This window comes from Zalophus californianus, chromosome 16 (genome assembly GCF_009762305.2).
Source record: "Zalophus californianus isolate mZalCal1 chromosome 16, mZalCal1.pri.v2, whole genome shotgun sequence".
In the NCBI taxonomy this organism is placed as follows: domain Eukaryota; kingdom Metazoa; phylum Chordata; class Mammalia; order Carnivora; family Otariidae; genus Zalophus; species Zalophus californianus.
In genome coordinates this window covers 3,029,326-3,050,155 of record NC_045610.1, presented here as the reverse complement: position 1 = coordinate 3,050,155, position 20,830 = coordinate 3,029,326, and the positions used below count along the sequence as shown (strand labels likewise).

Below are 20,830 nucleotides of genomic sequence, written 5' to 3'. Positions count from 1 at the left end.
CTCAGGGGCGCCGTCAGGGCCAGGAGCAGAGGCGTGGAGCGACTGTGAGGGCTGCGGCCCGACCGGGCGGGTCGGCGGAGGGTGCGGGGAGCCGCAGCGCCGGGGCTCGGGGCTCACGGAGCTGCGGCAGGCGCGAGGCCCCCCGAGGTCCAGCGCCCGGCCGGCCGCGCCCCGCCCCCACCGCCCCGCTCGCGACGCGCCGCCCGCGGCGCCCCGCCCCCGCCCGCAGTGCCCGGATGTCGGTGACGTGCGGCCGCCATCTTCCCGTCCCGGGCAGCCAGCGCCAGTCGGAGCCAGCGCGAGCCTCCGCCGCCGCCGTCGCCGTTGCCGCCGCCGCCGCTGCCGAGTCGCCCGCCCGCCTCCCCCGCCATGTGAGTCGGCCGCCCGCGCTCGCACCGGGCCTGCCTGCACCGGCCGCCGCCCTTGGGAGCCGGTCCGGGGAGCGCCCGGGGTTCGGTCGGCGCCCCGAGGCCAGGCCGGCGCCCGTGACTGCGCGCGGGCGGCTGGAGAGCGCCGCGTCCCCGGGCTGGCCGCGCGGGCGGTGGCCGCGGGAGGGAGCGGGCCCCGCGTCCGGCCGCCCCTGGTCTCGCCGCCGCCTGTCATTTCGGGTCGACCCCGGACCTTGTCTTTGAGGTCGCCCTTTTTTGACGGGCGGGGAAACTGAGGCCCGGAGGGGGGAGGGGTCTGACTCAAGGTCACGCAGCTAAGCGGCGGCGGGGCCGGACGGAGTCCAGGGCTCCCATCGGGTGGCCTTCCTCCGGGGAAGGAGAAAGGGAGGGACGGATGGATGGACAGGAGGATGGGCGGAGCCCTGGCCGCGGGGCCGGTGGCTCCAGGCCTCGGGTCTTAATCCGACCCTGCTCCTCAGGTCGGCTACCGCTGCCACCGCCCCCCCTGCCGCCCCGGCTGGGGAGGGGGGCCCCCCCGCGCCCCCTCCAAACCTCACCAGTAACAGGAGACTGCAGCAGACCCAGGCCCAGGTGGATGAGGTGAGTGGGGGGGGGTGGCCGAGGCAGTGGGAAGGACCCTGAGGGTTGGCAAACCGGTGGGGGGGCCCATCGTGGGTTGGAGGGGATGAGTCTATGAGTTTGCGGACAAAGACATACCCTGCCCCTTCCCTGTTCAGCTTGCGTTTGGAACGGCCCTGGGGTGTTAGTCAGCCTTGATAGCCTGGGGCAGTTCAGTCCGGGCAGGTGTGGTCGGGTGATGGACAGGCTGCTTGAGGCTCAGTACATAGAGCGTGCTGCTCTGACATCCGAGATGTCTGACGGTCAGCATGCCTCTGATGTGTGCTCCTTGCATGTCCCCAGGTGTGTTAGGCATGTTCTCTGTGTGTCCTTGGCATGTTAGCCTGGCAACATCGGGGTGCATGTTCCCTCTGTGGGTGCATGATTGAGGAGTGCCCTCATTGAGGCGGCCTTGGCACACCCCCTGCCTCGTGGGCCCCTCCCCCAGGTGGTGGACATCATGAGGGTGAACGTGGACAAGGTCCTGGAGCGGGACCAGAAGCTGTCAGAGCTGGACGACCGTGCAGATGCACTCCAGGCAGGGGCCTCCCAGTTTGAAACAAGTGCAGCCAAGCTCAAGCGCAAATACTGGTGGAAAAACCTCAAGGTAAGGGTGGAGGCACGCAAGTGGGCTGGTGTGAGAACTAACTGATGGGTGAACGGGAGTGTCATGGTCTGTGTCACTGACCCCCCTCCCCCTCTCGCCCCCAGATGATGATCATCTTGGGAGTGATTTGCGCCATCATCCTCATCATCATCATCGGTGAGTAGGGCAGGAGTGGCTAGGGCCCTTTCTCTGGAGAGGTTTCCCCTTCTAGGTTTTGAAGGTCGTTAACCTAGTTTTTACTAGTCAGCAAAAAGCATATATGGCTGCCAATGCAGCTCTGATTCATCTGGAGCCCCAAATCTTGCTGTTGTTTAGCCTGCACTTTGCCTGGTTGTGGGCAACTCTTGTTAAGATTTTTGGAAACAGGAAAGCTGGTGGATCCCCACTGGTCCCTTGAGGATCCTTTTTGGGCCTAAACCTACTCTGGGAACCCTGGAATTGGGGAGTGGGAGACCAGGCAAGGCCCAGGGGCTTCAGACATGGCTAGGAAGCCAAACACCTTGCTATTTGAGAACTTGAGGGCCCAGAGAGCCCAGAGGATTAGGAGTCTGTGGCCCCAAGGCCATACCGTGGAGTTGTAGAGACTTTGGAACCTACCAGTCCAGCCCCTTGCTTTACAGATGGAGAACCTAAGGCTGAGAGGGCTGGGGAGTGGGGAGGATGGGAGCAGGGCCAGGCCTGACACACTGCTTTCTCTCTCTTTCTTTCTCCCCCCTCTCTCTTCGTCCTTCTCTTTCCCTCTCTACAGTTTACTTCAGCTCTTAAACCCCCGAGGAGCCCGCCCTGCCCAGAGAAGGGCCTCTCCCCACCTCCCCCCCCAATCCCCAGCCGCTCCTCCACCTCTCAGCCATATCTTCCAGCCCCCCTCCCCTGGATCCGTGTGTGTGTGTCCCCGTGTGTGTGCCCTCCTGTAAATAGCCAGCTGTTATTTATACATATATAATATTATATATATTTGGTCTGTTTGTAGTTTTATTACTAGAAGATTTTTCCGGTTGTCCTTAACACCCCTTCCTGAGGTTCTCATCTCTTTTCTCTTTCCCTCCTTCCCCTTTCCTCTCTTCCTAATCAGCCCCGAACCCCTTCATTTGCATCTGCTATGCAATAGTCCCTCTTCCTCTCTTCCTTCCCTTGGATTTAGCTGATCCTTCCTCCCACCCTGGCCTTCCCTGTACCTCCACTCCCTATTAAAAAAAAAAACAACAAAAAACCCACAAAAAAAAACACAAAAAGCAACTGTCCAGGCCTCCCACGGTGCATCATCTTTGCATCTTTGGGAGGCCCTGAGACTGGCCCCACTTGGTCCTAAGAATCCCAAGGTCTTCTGGGAGCTTCCAGCATGTTAATTAGCATTTATTTACATACTGACATCCCTTTTGGTTTCCTCCTTTTTTGTTCCATCGCTCTTCATTCTTTCAACCCATGTTTCTTTTTTACTGAGGAGTTAGTCCCCATGGTCCTTGTATCAGTCTTTCATTTGCATGACATTACTTGCAGGTGGTGGGAGCCTGGGCTTTTGGGGAGCCAGGCTCTTCTGGCCCCCAGAATCACCCCCTCCTAGCCCCTCTAGTCTGGTTTGCCTTCCTACCCCCATTTTCCAAACCTCTGGTCCCCTCCTCCCCCTCCCCCCAGCTGGTGTGTAAGTGTCTTGGAGTTCAGTGTGTCATGATGGACCAATAGTTTTGCCCCTTGGAGTCTCTCCCCACATTCCTGCTCCCCAGTTTTCATGTGGGGCACTCAACCGACATTCCCATGGGGTCTCCCTCCCTCCCATCCCCCTGATCTGCCTCCTCCTCCTCCCACCAGGAGAGTTTGGGGGTTGGCCACAATCTGACTCTTGGGAGAGATGGCTGCCAGTGTGTGGGGGGTCATCACTGCCTTGGGGAGGAGTGGGGCAGGGCAGAGAATCCCCCCAATTCCTGCCTGAAATCTGGCCCCACCCTTGCTGGGGTTTGGACCTAAAACTCCCCTTCCCGGTTTGGGGGGGTGTTGCTCCCATCACTGCCCAGCTCCTTTTGACTGCCCCCCTGAATTCAGGGCGGGGGTACTAGTCACTGCCAATGTGTGTATGGGACTTGCTGGAAGATGGGGATTCTCGCCCCTCTCCAGGGCAGTTGAGCCCAGAGAGTTGTCTCCTCCTTAGGTGAAGTGATAGAGGAAGGGTCTAATGTCTTTTTAAATGGCACAATTTTAGGGGTCTGAGGGTGCAGTCCCTTAACCTGCTGGAGGGGACCCCCCCGAACTCTTTCTTCCCCCCACACTCAAGGTTTCTGTGTGGAGGGGGAGCAGGGAGATCTAAGCTGTGGTGTGAAAGGGTAGGGAGAGATGCTGGGGGTGGGGGTGCTGTGTTCTAGACCCCCCCATATTATCCCAGTGTCCCCTGCCCCCCTCCCCTCCCCCCATGCCCCCAATTCTGTGACGCATCCAGATTGTGAAAATGTACAATAAATGTGTAATGAGTAACCAGCTGGTGTGTGTTCTAAGACCTTTTCTTAACCAGTGGGAAGGGTATAGGATCTGCAGGTGAAACGGGAAAGTTGAGAAGGTACATTTGGAATGGACTGAGCTTTGCCGGAGGGCCTGACCTTGGGCAGAGCAAAGTGTGATTCCCAAAGTGGCCACGGGTGGGCGCCCGGCGCTGATAAGAGGAAGTGTTCTTGATCCCTGTGTCAGCCTGGTGAGCCTCGAGGCTTGGGCCTGGAGGCATGCTCCTGCTCTTTTTTGGATCCCTCTCCAACCCTTGATTTAATTCCCAGATGCTCTGCAGTCGCTCCGGTGGTCATTTATTCCTAGGCCTGAAGTAGATGGCCGACTTGTGCGAAACGTCTCTTCCCCTGGGTTCCTCTCGCAGTGCCAGCATCCCGAAGGGGTTAATAAATACAGAGCAGATGGGCTCAGGGAGACCCGGCCATAGGCTGGCCTGCTAGGCCTGCACCCTGTTGTAGGACTGGTGACTCTCGACCCCACGCTGAACTCCCTTGGCCTCCAGGCCGGTGACGACCCCGACGTGGCACCCCTAGCACCCCCGACCCCAGGTGCTGCAGCCGTGAGTGGAGTGCTGGATGAGCCCTGGAAGCCCGACTTCCCGGGCTGCGGCATGAGGTGAATCCTCCGTAGTGTTTCCCAAACTGTCAAGGGTGCTTTTACAAAAGGGTACGCCGTCCTCAACAATGTCCCCCATTTACCGAGGGCTCACTACGTGCCTCGTGCTTCGTCTACTGAGGTTCCCGAACGCCCTCGGACCCGCCCTCTTTATCATCGTGTCAGGGACCTGGGTTTAAATCTTGGCCCCATTACTGACTGGAGTGTTAATCCAGACAAGATTATGTAACCTCTCTCGAGCCCAGTCTCCTCTGTGGGGCGGAGTAGTAGTGAGACGGCCTCCGGGCTTGGGAGAAGCGCCTGGCTTGGTCCACAGAGAACCACCCGGAGGCAGCCATCATCACCGTGATCATCGTCGTCCTCGCGCGGCGCTGAGATCTGAAGACCGCTCCGCCGTTAATGCCGGCCCCTTCCAGCTTCGCGGGGCTTTAGGGACCGGGGCCGGAGACTCAGTCCGGGGGGCGCTCTGGTCACGCCCAGGACAGCTTGCCAGGGTCTCGGCACAAAACTCCCCCAACCAACGCCACCGCCGCTCACATCTGTGCCTGCGTGCAGGTCACACTCGCTGCGCCTGCGCAGACTCCGCAGTCTCTGGTAAGAGTGTCGTCAAGGAAAATCCCCAGCTTCCAGGTAAACAAGTTGCCGCGTGAGACCGCCGGCACGTGTCCTCTACAGCTCCGAGACCTCCCAGCCTATGAGAAACTTGGAAGGGCTGGACTGGTATTTGCATCCCAGATAAGGGCCGGTGGAAGGCTGGTGCCACAGCCAATAAGAACCTCCGAAGTGGGTGGGGGCGTGACTTTCGGCCAGCTCCCAATCAACGCGCCGGGGCGGCCCCTCTCTCACGTGGAGCTGTCACTGCGGGTGGGCAAACTGACCAATGAGAAGATGATGGTGGCCGCCGGCGCCAATGGCGGCGGCGCGGGGACAGGGCGGCCGCACGCGGCGCGGGGCATGGGTCGGGGCCCCCGGGCCAATAAGCTTGAGGGGCGTGGCCGCGCGGCGGGTGGGCGAGCCTGGAGGAACTCTTCCGGGCGCCGCCGTCCCGCTGGGGCAGAAGCTGTGGTCGGTGCGTGCGCGCCGAGGGTGAGTGTTCGCGGGTGGGCGGAGACCAGCGGAGACCCGTGTGCGCTTCTCCGGAGCGTTGTGTCCTGTCCGGGGCGGTGTTAATGGAGTAGGGCGGGGGGATCGTGCGAATGCGAGATCGCCGCGGTGGGAGCTCTGAGGGTCGTGGGAAATGGGACCCAGAGGGACGAGGGCGGGAGTCTCCGACATCTGACAGATTCCTCGCTTCCCTAGGTTCCTGGACCCCCACCCCCGTGACTGGCCCAGGGGGTCCTGGGAGGGTGGGGCTCGGAAGTCGTCAGCTCCCCGAGGGAGCTGAGACCCCTGCTCCCGGGGCGGTGTGGGGACGGGGTCCCTGAGAGTGGGTGGGGGACGTTCCAGTGCTTGGCTACTGTTTGGGTAGGCTCCTTAAGCGCTTAAAAGATTCAGGGGTTCTGAGGCTGGAGGGAGCCCTGATAGGGCAGGTGGGAGAGTACGAAAGGGTTGACATGGTGATTCGAGAAAGGGTGGTTAGATGATGTGTGTGACCCTGAGCCCGTCGCATCACGGCTCTGGATGTCTTTCTCTAGGGTGTAAAGGGGAGGGGTTGAGCCTCGGAGCCATCCCTGGGAGTAAAGGTGGAGTAGCCACTGTCCTGAGAGGGACCGAAGGGTTGTGCGGACTGTGCATGTGTCTTCCTGAGCCCCTGGACGCCAGGAGGTACCAACCTCTCGGTAGAGCTCTGCTCTCTGTATAGACACCCGGGCCTATGACAAAGTGACCCGGGGTACGGTGAAGAGTGAGCAGGTGGGGCCCCTAGGAAGCCCCTGGGGCTGGTGGCTGCTGGGGTGATCTCAAGGACTTTGTGAGCCTGTGAAAACTGAGGCTGAGATGATTCGCGGCGAGCGTGTGGGGAGTGCAGACTGGATGTCAGAGTCCAGGCCCAGGCAGAGGAGGGGCTGGATGGATCTGTGTTCCGGGCACCAAACTTAGAATCGGCTGGATATTTGAGAGGCGCCGATCCTCCAGTGCTGGGAATCACCGCACAGGTGCCCGACCGAATGGTAAGGCGCGGGAATGACAAGCCATGATCAGCGCTCAGATTTGAACCCTGGGCTCCACTTGTTAAGAGCGGAGAACACATTGTGAGGTAGTGACTTCTGAGCCTTAGTTGGTTCTGTGGAATTGGGGTAATACCCATCTCCCAGGGTTGTTCTGGGGATTAAATAAGATAAAATATATATATATATATATGTGGTGCTTAGCGCAATGCCTGGGTTATGGTTTAATGTTTTTTGTTTTGTTTTGCTTTTAGCTAAAAAAAATGGCTACAGGATCTCAAAACAATAGTGACAGGAGTGCTGTCGTTGGGAACTGTTCTCACGTTCTCAAGTGTTTCTGCAAGTTTCGGTGACTCCCTCCTCATTTCCCTCTTCCTGGGCCTTCTGGTCGTCAGGCACCAGCCCAAACCCTCATCCCACCCTTTCATTCCTCTCCCTGGACCCAGGCCCCGGGCTGTGCCACTTGCTCTGTCCCAGTTCGATTTCCTCATCCTACACCCATTCCTCTCCCTGCCCCTCCTCCATTTCTCTGCTGCCATAGTAACGGGAGATTCCAGCTCCGAGGGGGCCTCTGGGAAGGAGCAAAGGTGCGTGTTCTCTCGCAGAACCTGGGCCTCCAGCGTCCCCGCCCCAGATCTTTGGGATTGGGCCAGCAGATGTGTACAGTTTGGGAGAGAGGGGAAGCCAGTGCCAGGAGCTGCAGGAACAAGCCGAGGGGAGGGCGGATGCGAATCTGGAGAAGAGGGCCAGGCGCGGGGGCGGGGGACCCCTTCCTCCTAATCCTCTCTCCAGGAATCCCTGGCTTTTGGACAGGACGGCTGTCTTTGGTTGGGGGTGGAGCCCAGTCTGGGTGCATGTCCTGGGCCACCAGCCAAGAGTACATGATGTTCCCAAGTGCGCTGGCCGCCGCCCTCTCCGGCTGGCCGCCTCCCAAACCGCTGCCTCTCCAGCCTCCCTGTCCCACATTCCCCGGCTGCCTTGCTCCGCCCTCTTCCTCCGCTTTGACGTCACCGCTCCCTCCCGCCCCCTCGCCTCCATTGACGGCAGCCGGGCCTGGTTACTGTGGGGACTGTGAGGCAGGACAGCCGGGGCCTTGAGAGCAGGTGGGCGCTGCAGGAGCGCTCGACCCCTTTGTCTATGCAAAGCACGGACCTAGAGGTGGGGGGTGAGAGAGCACGGACTGCCTGTGTCCGCGGAGATCACACCTAGACCCCAGAGAAGAACCCGGGAGGAAGAGAAACCCTGTTTCCAGAGGAGAGGGGTCTGAAAATGAGACAAGGGACGGGGCCACAGTCTATGAGTTGGGGGGCCATTTCCAAGGAGATGAGACTGAGAATCCAGGCTCCTGAATCCTTTGTTTCCTGGGTTTTCTTGCTTTGGTTTTTTTTCTGGGTTATTTTATGACATCCCTGTGCCCCAGCTTTTCCACAGAGCCCTCCCCCGGCCCCCTCCCCAGGGAACACCATTGTTAAGGAAAGCTTAGGCCACGTGACAGTGAGGGAGTGCACCCACAGCTGATTATGTCAGCATCAGCTTGGGGGCCTCTTCACTCGCCACCCACGTTATTGGGGAGCCCTGAGAGGAACTGCTCACAGCCCTCTTCGATGGAGGGGTCTGTGTCACTGCAGTTTCCCCCCAGCTCAGCCCGGCACTGTATTTCCCCCAATTAGGACTCAGAGTTCTGCTCCCCTCCCCTTTACAAAAAGCATAATTTCCAGCACCTTCTCCGTGGCTAAGGCCCCTTCCCCCCCCTTATCTATCCGTGTTAACAACAAAATCACCATATTTACTGATCACCCACGGTGTGTCAGGTTGTGTCCTGGGGACTGAGAAATGCAGTGAGGTGACAGATGAGGTGCTCTGCTTTCTCTTGTCCTAGGGCTGGGGACCTGAAGCCACCCCACCTGTCCCTCCAGGGCCCCAGTTGGTCTATTCCCTCAGCTACCCCCTAGGTTTCCCCTGTAGTCCTGGCTTTCTGGCCCCCACTTGGAGGCGGCCCTCAGTGTGGGCGGCCGCATCTTCAGGAGCAAAGCAGCACTAGTCACCACGTAGGCTGCCCGGAGACCTTTCCTCTGATTGGGTACAGAAGCACCTAGCATTGTTTCCCTTCACAGCCCTTATTGGCCCTGGCTGCCCCTTCTGTTGTCTGCATCCTCCCCTGCACTCCACCCCCTGTCACGCGGGGACCCTTAATTGCCATCCTCCTGGCTGTCCACAGGATTTGAAGTGTCAGAGGAAGGGGCTGGATAAAATGGCTTTATTGTAATGACAAGGCTGGGGCGAGGAACCCAGGAGAGGCCACGCTGGGTTTCTGTGTGTGCGTGTGCGTGTGCGTGTGTGTGTGTGTGTGTGTGTGTGTCCCCGTTCTCCCAAGGGACCAGCCATCTCATCTAGCCTGGCCCACACCCCAAGGGTCAGCATTCCTTTCCCCCACCTCTGGCAAGGCCAAGGTGTTCTGTTCTGTAGGGCTATACAGTCCAGGAAGTAGACCTCTCTTAAGCACCTACCGTGGCGCAGGCATTTTGCCCGAAGAAGGGCAGCTTATCTCCCGTCTCCGCCCTCCCATTATTCACTGTGCAAGGCGTCCTGCGTCCGTTGGCTGCGTGGTGGTGTCTGGGGCCCTTCAGCCCAGCGCCAGCACCCAGGTCCACGTGCGCCCGTGTGTGTGACACAGCCCTGACCTCAGTAGGGGCCAGTAGCCAATCAGGGGCCGGCCCGGGATCCCCAGCCAATCGGGGGCGGGGCCTGCGGCTCCGCCGGCAGGAGGCCAATGAGGGGCAGTGCCTGGCATTATGCAACCCGCCTCCTGGCCCCGCGAAGCTTCCACTCGGCTGAGGGCTGCAACGGCGGCGGGCAGGCGGCCGGAAGGCGCTCGCGCGGCCAGGTAGGCATCTCCAGGGCCACCCGGGGACCGGTCTCCCGCCCCAAGTCGGACCGCCGCCACTTCCAGCCTGAGGCGCCGCTCTGGGCCCTGGCGCTCAGACTGCACACCGGTAATCCGCCTTCCTTGCAGCTGTCCACCACCCCCCCCCGCCCCCGCCCCCGCCGTCGGGAACGTAGGTGTTGCTCGCGACCCTGCACCGGCTGTCCGCACTCCTGATCCGCTTACCTTACCTCCAGCCTTGACCTCTCCTCCCAGCTACCCCGGCCCCACGCCCGACCCTCGGCAGGCAGGCCCCCGCCGCCTTTCTTGTCACTCGGGGGTCCCTGGTTTTGCCCCGGCACCAGGACCCCTTCGGGCTTTCCGCGCTCCCCGCGCTCCCCCCTCCAATGCCTGGCCCCGCGCCGGCCGTGATGTAAGCCTGGTTCAGGGTGGAACATCCCGTTCCCGGCGCTAGTTCCTGCTGTTGGCCACAGCCTTCCTTTTTCTACTAGCGCTCAGAAAATGCTCCGGGGGCTGGGGGGGGGGGGTGTGGTTGGACGAGGAGTAGGGGAAGAACTATCCGCTGGCGGTTGTGTGTCCCTTGCTCACAGCTGAGTGTGTCCGCTTCGGATGGGGGTGGGGTGGGATCTAGAAAAGTAGAGGACTGAGGAAAGAGGATTCCCGAGTCCCTGACAATGGCAGGTGCCGGCTTGGCACCTGGGGGTCGGGAGAGGGTGCAGGGGCCGCAGAAGGACAGGCTGTGTCGTCTTGACCAGAATGACTGGGATCCAGGCGAGCGCCAGGCTGGGGAGCTTTTGCGCGGAGGGCGGTGGCGGTTGTGTTTTGCCCTGGGGAGCGAGGCCAGCCCCTGGAAACCCGATGGGTCGCCCTTCTTCATACGGCCACCGGGCCCTCCAGGGCCGGAGGGTGTATTAGAGGTGGGCGACTCGCGGCCGCGCCCGCCAGTGTGGGAGTGGGTCGATCCCCGGCTCCGTCGGGAAATGGGGGAGGGGTCGCCCTTCCCGGCCTCCTGTGGTCCCTCCAGCCACCGCTGAGCTCAGCTGCTGACGTCGGTTTCCCTGGCGACCGCGGCGGCGGCGGAAGCGCGTGGTGGGGCCGCGCTTGTCTGTGCGCATGTGCAGCGGGGGTGGCACCGCCCCCGGACAAAATTAGCCCGAAGACCTAAATATAGGCCGCGCCGGGCATACCCCCTGCTCCGCGGCCTTGGAGTCCCGGGCGGAGTGGGGGCCTGATGGGAATTTGGGGGTGGGAAGCGCCCGGGCTCTGGTTCTCATCTACTCAGTCTCTGTTTTCCCAGGCAACGTTGGCAGGGGACGTGGAGGAAGGCCCAAGAGAGGCCCCTTCCCACCTGCAGCCCCTCTCCCGGGATAGGAAACAGAATCTGCCCAGGCTCGCTGTGGGAAGCCTGGGTCCTAGGCGCGTGGGGTCAGACAGGGGAGGTGTGAGTGAAGCCGGCCGGTGCTGTAAAGTTAACAGCTCACCCTTCTCCAAGCCCTCCTTTTTTGGTCTCCCCATCCAGATACTGCCCGTGATCGAACTTCTCAATCCTCAGAGGCTTGGATCTCCCACCTCACTCCCCCGACCAGGCCGCCCGGCCCCTGTGTGCACTCGTGGTGGCCTCTCCGCCTTCCGTGTTTCCCTCCTCCCCGCCCCATGGCTCAGACATGAGTGGCCCTCTAGAAGGGGCTGATGGGGGAGGGGACCCCGGGCCTGGGGAAACCTTTTGCCCGGGAGGAGCCCCATCCCCTGGGCCTCCGCAGCGCCGGTCTTGCCCTGGCCCCAGCCTGGCTGATGACACAGATGCCAACAGCAACGGCTCCAGTGGCAATGAATCCAATGGGCCCGAGTCCCGGGGCGCCTCTCAGAGGAGCTCACACAGCTCTTCCTCAGGCAACGGCAAGGACTCAGCCCTGCTGGAGACCACTGAGAGCAGCAAGAGGTGCGTGTGGATGTGTGGTGCAGTGTCCGGGAGCAGTCTTGGGAGCAGGCTGAGCTACCCGACAGGCCCGTGCTGTTGGCCGCTTTCTCATCTTGGGCCCGTTGCTTCTCCCCTAGCACGAACTCTCAGAGTCCGTCCCCACCCAGCAGTTCCATTGCCTACAGCCTCCTGAGTGCTAGCTCCGAACAGGACAACCCGTCTACCAGTGGCTGCAGGTTCGTGGGGTCCAGGGCCAGAGGACAACGCTGGGGGGCCTGGGCCATGATCTGGGGCTCATGGCTCTCTACCCCCTTCCTCTCTATGGGCGCTGCAGCAGCGAACAGTCAGCCCGGGCAAGGACCCAGAAGGAGCTCATGACGGCTCTGCGGGAGCTCAAGCTTCGGCTGCCGCCCGAGCGCCGGGGCAAGGGCCGCTCTGGGACCCTGGCCACGCTCCAGTACGCTCTGGCCTGTGTCAAGCAGGTGCAGGGTGAGTGGTGCTTCCGGGGACGGCCCGGCCGGTCCTGGGCTGCGGCGGTGGGGCAGGCTCCTCCCCAGACACCTCACCGCCTTCACCCTGCAGCCAACCAGGAGTACTACCAGCAGTGGAGCCTGGAGGAGGGCGAGCCTTGTGCCATGGACATGTCCACCTACACCCTGGAGGAGCTGGAGCACATCACGTCCGAGTATACGCTGCGCAACCAGGTCAGCCGCAGCCCGGTCTCCTGGTCCTGATGCACCCCCACCCCCCACGCGCACAGCTCCTGATTCGACTTTTGTCCCCGCTTCCCTGCCTAGGATACCTTCTCCGTGGCTGTCTCCTTCCTGACAGGCCGCATCGTCTACATTTCGGAGCAGGCGGGTGTCCTCCTCCGCTGCAAACGGGATGTGTTCCGCGGGGCCCGCTTCTCAGAGCTGCTGGCTCCCCAGGATGTGGGCGTCTTCTATGGTTCCACTGCCCCGTCTCGCCTGCCCACCTGGGGCGCTGGGACCTCAGCAGGTGAGGTCCCCAAGCAGTCCCCGGAAGCTGCTGCCCTGAGGGACCAGGGGACCCCAGCTTTTCCTCGCCGGGTTCTTTTTAGCCCAGGGTGGGGTGGGGGGGCTGTTTGTTCTTAGTGCCTTTCTGGTCTGTTCCAGGTTCAGGCCTCAAGGACTTCACCCAGGAGAAGTCTGTCTTCTGCCGTATCAGGTAGGTGGGGGACGTGGGAGCAGATGCCCTCCTACCTTTCACTCTCCTGCTTCTTTGCTGTGTGGGTTGTGACCTTGAGGTGCAGGGTGGGTGGCTGTCTACCGAGTCACTAATGCCTCTTTCTCTCCCTTGCTAGAGGAGGTCCTGACCGGGATTCCGGGCCTCGGTACCAGCCATTCCGCCTCACGCCATACGTAACCAAGATCCGGGTCTCAGATGGGGCCCCAGCACAGCCGTGCTGCCTGCTCATTGCAGAGCGCATCCACTCGGGTTACGAAGGTGTGTGGGCATCGGGCCTGGCCCGGCAGAGGGTAGGAGGAAGGGTGATTTCTCTAGGCTAGGGGAGAGGCAGGACCTGAGTCTGGGAGGCATATCTCAGCCCTTCAGAATTTTGGAACAGAGAAGGTATGGTAAGGATGAAGGTTTGAGCCCGTTTTTAGAGGGAGTATTGGATAAGCACCCTGAACTAGGAGCGGAGAAAGGAGACTGCTTTGGTTCTCAGTTTCACGCTTGGTGTGGGGTAGGAGAATGGTCCAGACCATCTCTGTAGGCTAGACGGCCCTGGGCAGAGCCATGGGGAGGATTGCCAGCCCACTTGGGCCCGAGACGGTGGGGGGGTGGCGGCGGGCAGAGAAGCTGGACCATTCTGGATAAAACCCAATGCCCCCCCCCAAAAAAAACCAACAAAAACCAAAAAACCAACGGCCACACTTGCTGTGCTCAGCTCCCCGGATCCCCCCTGACAAGAGGATCTTCACCACTCGGCACACACCCAGCTGCCTCTTCCAGGATGTGGACGAAAGGTGAGCTCAGGACCTGGAGGAAAAATGGGGGTGGCTGGGGCCGAGGCCTTGGCTACTCTGATGCCACCTCCCCTTTCAGGGCCGCCCCGCTGCTGGGCTACCTCCCCCAGGACCTCCTAGGGGCCCCAGTGCTCCTGTTCTTGCATCCTGAGGACCGACCCCTCATGCTGGCCATTCACAAGAAGAGTGAGTCGTCTTTTTCCTGCTCTCCCTTCTTGGCTGTCCGTGGGGCTTCTCCATGGCCGTGCTTGGGGTTGTATCTCTCGGGGCCTTGGTCTCTTGGATCCTCAGGGGTGGCCCTCTGCTTTCCCCGGCTCTCCCTCCTGCTGACCCTCCCCTCGTCTCCCCTCGTTTCCCACTCCTTCAGTCCTGCAGTTGGCGGGCCAGCCCTTTGACCACTCCCCTATCCGCTTCTGTGCCCGGAATGGCGAGTATGTCACCATGGACACCAGCTGGGCCGGCTTCGTGCACCCTTGGAGCCGCAAGGTGGCCTTTGTTTTGGGCCGCCACAAAGTCCGCACGTAAGTGGGCCCTGCCCCAGAGCTGGCTTTGTGGGCTGGGTCTGTGCGGCAGGGTGTCAGGTCTCAGCTTCCCCTTCCCCACCCCGCAGGGCACCCCTGAACGAGGACGTGTTTACTCCCCCGGCCCCCAGCCCAGCTCTGTCTCTGGACTCTGACGTCCAGGAACTCTCGGAGCAGATCCACCGGCTGTTGTTACAGGTGACTATGGAGGGGTGGGGCTTGGCGAGGAGGCAGGGCTGGGAGCAGGACTGAGACATCTAACCCCTTCTCCTCCTGCCTCAGCCCGTGCACAGCCCCAGTCCCACGGGGCTCTGTGGAGTGGGCGCCGTCGCTTCCCCGGGCCCTCTCCTCAGCCCTGGCTCCTCCAGTGACAGCAACGGGGGTGATGCCGAGGGGCCTGGGCCTCCTGCGCCGGTGAGTGTCCGTCTTCCGCTGCGCCCCCTAGGCCGGCATTCCCCTGGTGCTGTCAGAATCAGCTTGGGCAGGTGCCTTTTCCGTCTCCTCCTGCTCTCACCGTGCCCTGCATGCCTGCCCACTGGGTACCTGTCGTTGCTCTGCGCCCTGGGCCTCTGACACTGGCCACACGCCCCCAGTGCTGGCCTGCTCTGTCCCACAGGTGACATTCCAGCAGATCTGTAAGGACGTGCATCTGGTGAAGCATCAGGGGCAGCAGGTTTTCATTGAGTCCCGCGCCCGGCCTCTACCCCGGCCCCGCCTCCCTGGTCAGTGGGTGAGGGTGCGGGTGAGGAATGAGACCTGGGGGTCCCATGACTTTCGCCCCAACCCAGAGGAGCTCGTCTCTCCCTTTTCTCTCCTTGGCCCAGCTACAGGCACATTCAAGGCCAAGACCATTTCCTGCCAGTCCCCAGACCCAGAACTGGAAGTGGTCCCTGCTCCCGTCCAGGCCCCACTCACCTTGACCCCTGATGAGGCGGAGAGGAAAGAGGCCTCCAGTTGTTCCTACCAGCAGATCAACTGCCTGGACAGCATCCTCAGGTAAGGCCACCCGGGAACCGTCTCTCACTTGGGCCCCGGCCCCATCCCACCCCAGGCCCCGCCCTCATGACCTCTGGTCCCCCGCCAGGTACCTGGAGAGCTGCAACATCCCCAGCACGACCAAGCGGAAGTGTGCCTCTTCCTCCTGCACCACCTCCTCGGCCTCGGACGAGGACAAGCAGAGGACGGGTCCAGTCCCTTTGGGGGCCAAGAAGGGTAAAGACCCCGCGGGTCCCGTCCTGGCCCCCTGGCCCGGTCTCCACACTTCTGCCTTTGGGGCCCCCACCTTACTCTGCCCTGTTCCCCTCCGGGCCTTCTGATTTGCAGACTCCTGGCAGCCCCCCCCCCCACCCCCACCCCCACCCCCAGGGACCTCCTGGTGGTAACTGGTGCCGTGTCTCTGCACAGATCCATCAGCAGTGCTGCGCGGGGAGGGGGCCGCCCCTCAGAAGGAGCCAGTGGTGGCAGGCACCCTGAGCCCGCTCGCCCTGGCCAATAAGGCAGAGAGCGTGGTGTCCGTCACCAGCCAGTGTAGCTTCAGCTCTACCATTGTCCATGTGGGAGACAAGAAGCCCCCGGAGTCAGGTATGGGCGTGCAGTGAGGGGGTTCCGTTTGGTGCCACAGCCACAGCTCCCTCCCCCTGCCTTTTCCTTCCCGTCTGGCTCCTGAGGGAGAGAAAGAGGCCTCCATCCTAGCTTGGGGCTGTTGCCTCTGGCTGTCCATTCCTCCAGCCTCTGCCGCCTTGTTTTTCCTGTCCTTCCTGTTAGTGAGCACACAGAGCCTCGGGTGGGGGGTTCAAGCCTGAGGTGCGGACCACAGAGTGTCGGAAACCGCCCCCCTGCGAAGGGGCTTTGGGCATTGTCCCGGAGAGTGTGTGAGGGGAGGGCAACAGCTGAGCTTGCCTTCCCAGGAGAGTCCTAGGGGGTCATCCTGGGGTACTGTCGCTGGAGGGGACTCAGCATCCTCCCTCACCTGGGGCATGGGAAGAGGGCCCAGAACCAGGCCTCAGCGGGGAGGAGGCCCGGCGGAGATGCACCTGGGGCCCAGGCTGGGCTGCTGGAGGGGCAGGGTGTGGTGTGGCTGTGGGAACCCCTGAGGGGATCCCAGTGACCGCCCCCCCCCCCCCATGCCCCTGGTCTTCCCTTTCTCAGACATCATCATGATGGAGGACCTGCCTGGCCTGGCTCCAGGCCCAGCTGCCAGTCCAGCCCCCAGCCCCACGGTAGCCCCCGACCCCGCCCCAGACGCCTACCGCCCGGTGGGCCTGACCAAGGCCGTGCTGTCCCTGCACACACAGAAGGAGGAGCAGGCCTTCCTCAGCCGCTTCCGAGACCTCAGCCGACTGCGAGCGCTTGACGGCTCCTCCCCGGGCCCCCTGGCCCCTGGCGAGCGAGGTAGCCACCCGGGACGTCTCTGAGCCTTGTCTTCTGCCCAGTCCAGGACCAGACTGTCGGGGGAGGGGGCAGGGGGTGCTTGAGGGAGAGGTTCCTGCTGCAGGGACCCAGGCTGGGGAGGCTTCCACCACGAGGGCCGTGCGTAGGGACAGGCCCCTGGCTAGACTCTTCCCCAGTAGGCTGGGGTTCCTGGCTGCAGCCAGAGGAGGGCAGCCTGGGGGGCTGGCACTGAGACAGGCAGGCGGAGGTGCTCGGTTCCAGGTAAGCTGTTCCAAGCCCAGCTTGGGGGCCAGGGCTCAAGTACGGCCACTTCTGACCGAGGTGTCGCCAGTTAAGAGACCCGTATAGACTCCTGGCCGAACAGGGGCCAGGCGAGCTGGGACAACTCTCTCGCTGGGGTCGGGGCTTCAAGGGCAGGATGTCTGCCCTCCAGGTGCCTGAGAGAGGCTCCCTGCAGGACGCAGGACTCAGGACTGGGCTCTCCCACCCACCTCGTCGCTCGAGCTAGGCCGAGCGCGGCCTCGACCTGCAGGAGGAGCGCCCAGGCTGTGGGAGCCTGGTGGAGGGACCGGAGCCGCCTGCCCGCTCGTCCACGGACCCACCCTGCTTCCTCCCATCGGCTACCGTGCCTCCGCCTTCTGTGCGCCCCCAGCTCTGCCCCACTTGTAACTTTGCCTGTCCTGGCTCCTTTTGCAATAAACCCCCCTGACCCTGCCTCCTGTGATTCTTCCCTGAAGGTTCTCTCTCCTCCTAAGAGGCCCCCCCTTGATCTGGGCAGCCTGGAGTTCCAGTTCTTTCCGGGGCCTTCTCCTGCCCTGTCCTGGGTCAAGAGTGGCAGGGCAGCGTGGGGGGGCGGGGCAGGGATGCTCACCCCCAGGTTGAGGCCCTCGCTAACCCTCGTCTCTCCCCACAGGCTGCCACCACGGCCCCACACCCCCTGGTCGCCGACACCACTGCCGCTCTAAAGCCAAGCGCTCCCGCCACCACCAGACCCCCCGGGCCGAAGCCCCCTGCTATGGCTCCCACCCGTCGCCTGTGTCACCCTCGTCCCCCTGGCCTCCCCCACCAGCCACTACTCCCTTCCCAGCTGTGGTCCAGTCCTACCCTCTCCCGGTGTTCTCCCCGCGAGGAGGCCCGCAGCCTCTCCCCGCTGCCCCCACAGCTGGGCCCCCTGCAGCTTTCCCTGCCCCGCTGGTGACCCCCATGGTAGCCTTGGTGCTCCCTAACTATCTGTTCCCCGCCCCACCCAGCTATTCCTATGGGGTAGCCCAGACCCCTGCCGAAGGGCCTCCTACCCCCGCCTCCCACTCCCCTTCTCCGTCACTGCCCCCGCCGCCCCCCAGCCCTCCCCGTGGGCCGGACTCTCCACTCTTCAACTCGCGATGCAGCTCCCCGCTCCAGCTGAATCTGCTGCAGCTTGAGGAGCCCCCCCGTGTTGAAGGGGGTGCTGTTGCAGGAGGCGCTGGAAGCAGTGCTGGGCCCCCGCCTCCCAATGAGGAGGCCGCTGAGCCAGAGGCCAGACTGGTGAGCACGGACCCCCTGCATCCTGTTAGCAGCCCCCGCGCAAGCCCCCTTCCCCTTGCTCCTCTTCCTGCTCACGCTCCTCCCTGCCCTGTGCCCGCCCGGTGCCTCGGTCTCCGGAAGATGGTGTCGCAGGGTGGGGGGCCCCAGCTGAATGTCTGAATGAGGCAGAAACCCGCCGCCTCATCTGTGGCATGGGGACAATCCTGTCTGTCTGACAGGTGGTGAGGACACATCCCCAGAACTTCGGAGAGCACGTCGGCCTCCTGGGACGGGCCCGGCGTCCTGCCCCTCCTCTACTCCCCTCTCTCGTCCTGGCCCCCACTGTCGAGTGGGGGCAGAGACCACTGGGGTTGGGTGGGTCCCCCCAGCCGGCGGAAGCAGTTGACACGAAGCCTGGCTGTTGATCTCCTAATCCCGTCCTCTTTCCCTCACCCCACGCAGGTGGATGTGACAGAGTCCTCCAACCAGGACGCGCTGTCGGGCTCCAGCGACCTGCTGGAGTTGCTGCTACAGGAGGACTCTCGGTCCGGCACAGGCTCCGCCGCCTCAGGCTCCCTGGGCTCCGGCCTGGGCTCCGGGTCTGGTTCGGGCTCCCATGAGGGAGGCAGCACCTCAGCCAGCATCACACGTGAGCGCCCCCCCCCGACCCCGGGCCCCCAAACACCTTCCCCTGCAGGGTACGACCCTGACGGGGCGCGCTGGGGGGGCCAGCCCCCCCCACCCTGCTTAGCTGAGCAGCCTGGGCCCAGTGGGCTGCAGACATGGCCTTGAGGGAGGGTGTGGGAGGTCCCGGGGGTGGGGGGGCAGCGGCCTGACTCTGGGGTCCCCCTGCCCCCCCTGCTTCGCAGGCAGCAGTCAGAGCAGCCACACGAGCAAGTACTTCGGCAGCATCGACTCTTCCGAGGCCGAAGCCGGGGCTGCCCAGGCCGGGGCTGAGCCCGGGGACCAGGTCATTAAGTACGTGCTCCAGGATCCCATCTGGCTGCTCATGGCCAATGCCGACCAGCGTGTCATGATGACCTACCAGGTGCCGTCCAGGTGAGCAGGTTCGGAGGCCCCCCTGCCGCTCCTCCGTTGGAGGGAGGTGTGCTGGTCCACCCACACTTCCCACCGAGCTTGGGGTTTTCCTTTGGGGGTGTGGGGGGCGCGGCTGGCTCTGCCCTGGCACAGCCAGGCCGGGCACAAGCTTTCCTGGTCTCGGAAGCCCCAAACCCCCAGAGACCTGGTTGAGAGGAGGAGCGGAGGCCGTGTGTGGGGAGGACCGTAGTCGCTGGGCTCTGGCCCCGGCTCCCAGCCTCTGCCATCGGAACCCCTTCCCCGGGCAGGGACATGGCCTCTGTGCTGAAGCAGGACCGGGAGCGGCTCCGGGCCATGCAGAAGCAGCAGCCTCGGTTTTCAGAGGACCAGCGCAGGGAACTGGGTGCCGTGCACTCCTGGGTCCGGAAGGGTCAGCTGCCTCGGGCCCTCGATGTGATGGTGAGAGACGTCTGGGCCCGGAGGGAGAAGAGAGGATCGGGGTGCGGGGCGGTGATCCCCTCCTTGTCCGCGGGTGGCTCATTCTGAAGGATGGTGATTGCCCCAAGTTTGCTGCTGGGTTGGATAGCATTTAACCACACGAGTCTTTGTAGACACCTTCTGGGCCCATCCTCTGTGACGGACATCGGGACCGTGTCCTAGTGGGGTCTAGACACAGGGACAGGGTATGGTGCACTTTCCAATCTTGTTGGCCTGCGTGCATCTGTGTGGACGAGTATTTCTTTGGGAGGATGTTTTGGGAAGTAATCCTGGGGGGGGGCGGGGGAGACACAAGCGGAGCTAGTGTGGCAGGTTAGCAGGGAGGACCTCGCCTGACTCGTCCTCTTCCTCCCTCCAAGGCCTGTGTGGATTGCGGTAGTAGCGCCCAAGACCCTGGCAACCCGGATGATCCCCTCTTCTCGGAACTCGATGGACTGGGACTGGAGCCTATGGAGGAGGGCGGAGGCGAGGGTGGGGGCGGGGGTGCTGAGGGTGAGGGCGGAGGAGAGGCGCAGGCTCAGGCTGGGGCCAGGGTCTCCAGCTCTCAGGACCTGGCCATGGAGGAGGAGGAGCAAGGTGGGAGCTCATCCGGTCCAGACTTACCCACCACAGAAAATGGCACCAGCTAGACCACGTTTGGGGGCCCCCTCCGGCAGTGCATGAGAAGCTTCCTTCTCCCGTGTTCCACCTCTCAGAGCTCCGATGTGGCTGGACCGACCAATAGGAAACTGCTCCAGCTTCTCCCACTTAGGGGGCGGGACCCCCACCAGCAGCCCAGGATCCAGGGTTGCCTCCTGCTTCTGAGGGTACAGACGGGCGGGGGGGGGGGGGTGGTGGTGCGGGGATTCGTCAGCCCAGCCCAGAGAAGCCGCGTCTCCCAGCTCTGGTGAGGAGCTCTTCCTTCCCCTGGACAAGGTTGCTGACAAGCTGCTCAAGTGGTCTCGTCCCGGCTGAGCCCGAGTCCCGGTCCCTGAGGGTTTGGGGCTGCACTTATTTATTGGGGGAGACAGCCCTTCTCCCACCTCCTCCCTAGAGGGGAGGGGGAGGGCCAGCGGTCCAAACCCCTAGCTGCTCCGGGGTGGGGGAGGTTGGTGGACCATGGAGTCCCTGGTGCTGCCCCTCAGGTGGGACCCAGGTGTTCTCAGCTGTACCCTCTACCGATGGCATTTGTGTTTTTGATATTGTGTCTGTTGTTATTTTTTAATACAAAGAGGAAAAAAAAAACCACCCAGGACTTTGTGGACTGAAATGTGTCGGTTGGGGTT

At 62.7% G+C, this 20,830-nt stretch overlaps 2 protein-coding genes across 10 annotated transcripts; both read left to right on the top strand.

The window, feature by feature from the left end:
• The first annotated feature begins 249 nt into the window (after positions 1-249).
• Positions 250-4,080, top strand: VAMP2 (vesicle associated membrane protein 2). The gene is made up of 5 exons (XM_027624769.2): positions 250-371; positions 869-989; positions 1,456-1,614; positions 1,719-1,770; positions 2,363-4,080. Coding segments are annotated over exons 1-5 (351 nt in total). The 5' UTR covers positions 250-369; the 3' UTR covers positions 2,380-4,080.
• Positions 4,081-5,679: 1,599 nt separating this feature from the next.
• PER1 (period circadian regulator 1) lies at positions 5,680-20,792 on the top strand. Of its 9 annotated transcripts, XM_027624764.2 has the most exons (24): positions 9,661-9,814; positions 11,225-11,644; positions 11,761-11,859; positions 11,958-12,112; positions 12,206-12,327; positions 12,421-12,622; positions 12,760-12,811; positions 12,948-13,090; positions 13,536-13,614; positions 13,694-13,800; positions 13,982-14,135; positions 14,225-14,333; positions 14,418-14,549; positions 14,752-14,857; positions 14,960-15,131; positions 15,220-15,347; positions 15,540-15,716; positions 16,284-16,526; positions 16,984-17,166; positions 17,440-18,050; positions 18,492-18,678; positions 18,899-19,088; positions 19,376-19,526; positions 19,925-20,792. In XM_027624764.2, exons 2-24 carry the CDS (start codon positions 11,370-11,372, stop codon positions 20,192-20,194), a joined length of 4,047 nt encoding a protein of 1,348 aa, XP_027480565.1. In that variant the 5' UTR covers positions 9,661-9,814; positions 11,225-11,369; the 3' UTR covers positions 20,195-20,792. The 9 variants fall into 9 exon arrangements, 8 of the variants coding, with proteins under 8 accessions (XP_027480562.1, XP_027480564.1, XP_027480563.1 ...); XM_027624761.2 differs by lacking the exon at positions 9,661-9,814 and adding an exon at positions 5,680-5,802 and having other exon boundaries at positions 14,752-15,131; XM_027624763.2 differs by lacking the exon at positions 9,661-9,814 and adding an exon at positions 7,149-7,170 and having other exon boundaries at positions 14,752-15,131.
• Positions 20,793-20,830: the final 38 nt, after the last annotated feature.

Excerpts from the sequence above, each read along its gene's own strand:
- VAMP2 (XM_027624769.2), top strand. Across the intron at positions 990-1,455 it reads CCCAGGCCCAGGTGGATGAG|GTGGTGGACATCATGAGGGT; the intron begins GTGAGTGGGGGG and ends CCCCTCCCCCAG. Across the intron at positions 1,615-1,718 it reads ACTGGTGGAAAAACCTCAAG|ATGATGATCATCTTGGGAGT; the intron begins GTAAGGGTGGAG and ends TCTCGCCCCCAG.
- PER1 (XM_027624761.2), top strand. The coding sequence starts at position 11,370 with ATGAGTGGCCCTCTAGAAGGGGCTGATGGGGGAGGGGACCCCGGGCCT. Across the intron at positions 12,623-12,759 it reads GGGCGCTGGGACCTCAGCAG|GTTCAGGCCTCAAGGACTTC; the intron begins GTGAGGTCCCCA and ends GGTCTGTTCCAG. Across the intron at positions 17,167-17,439 it reads CTACCGTGCCTCCGCCTTCT|GCTGCCACCACGGCCCCACA; the intron begins GTGCGCCCCCAG and ends CTCTCCCCACAG.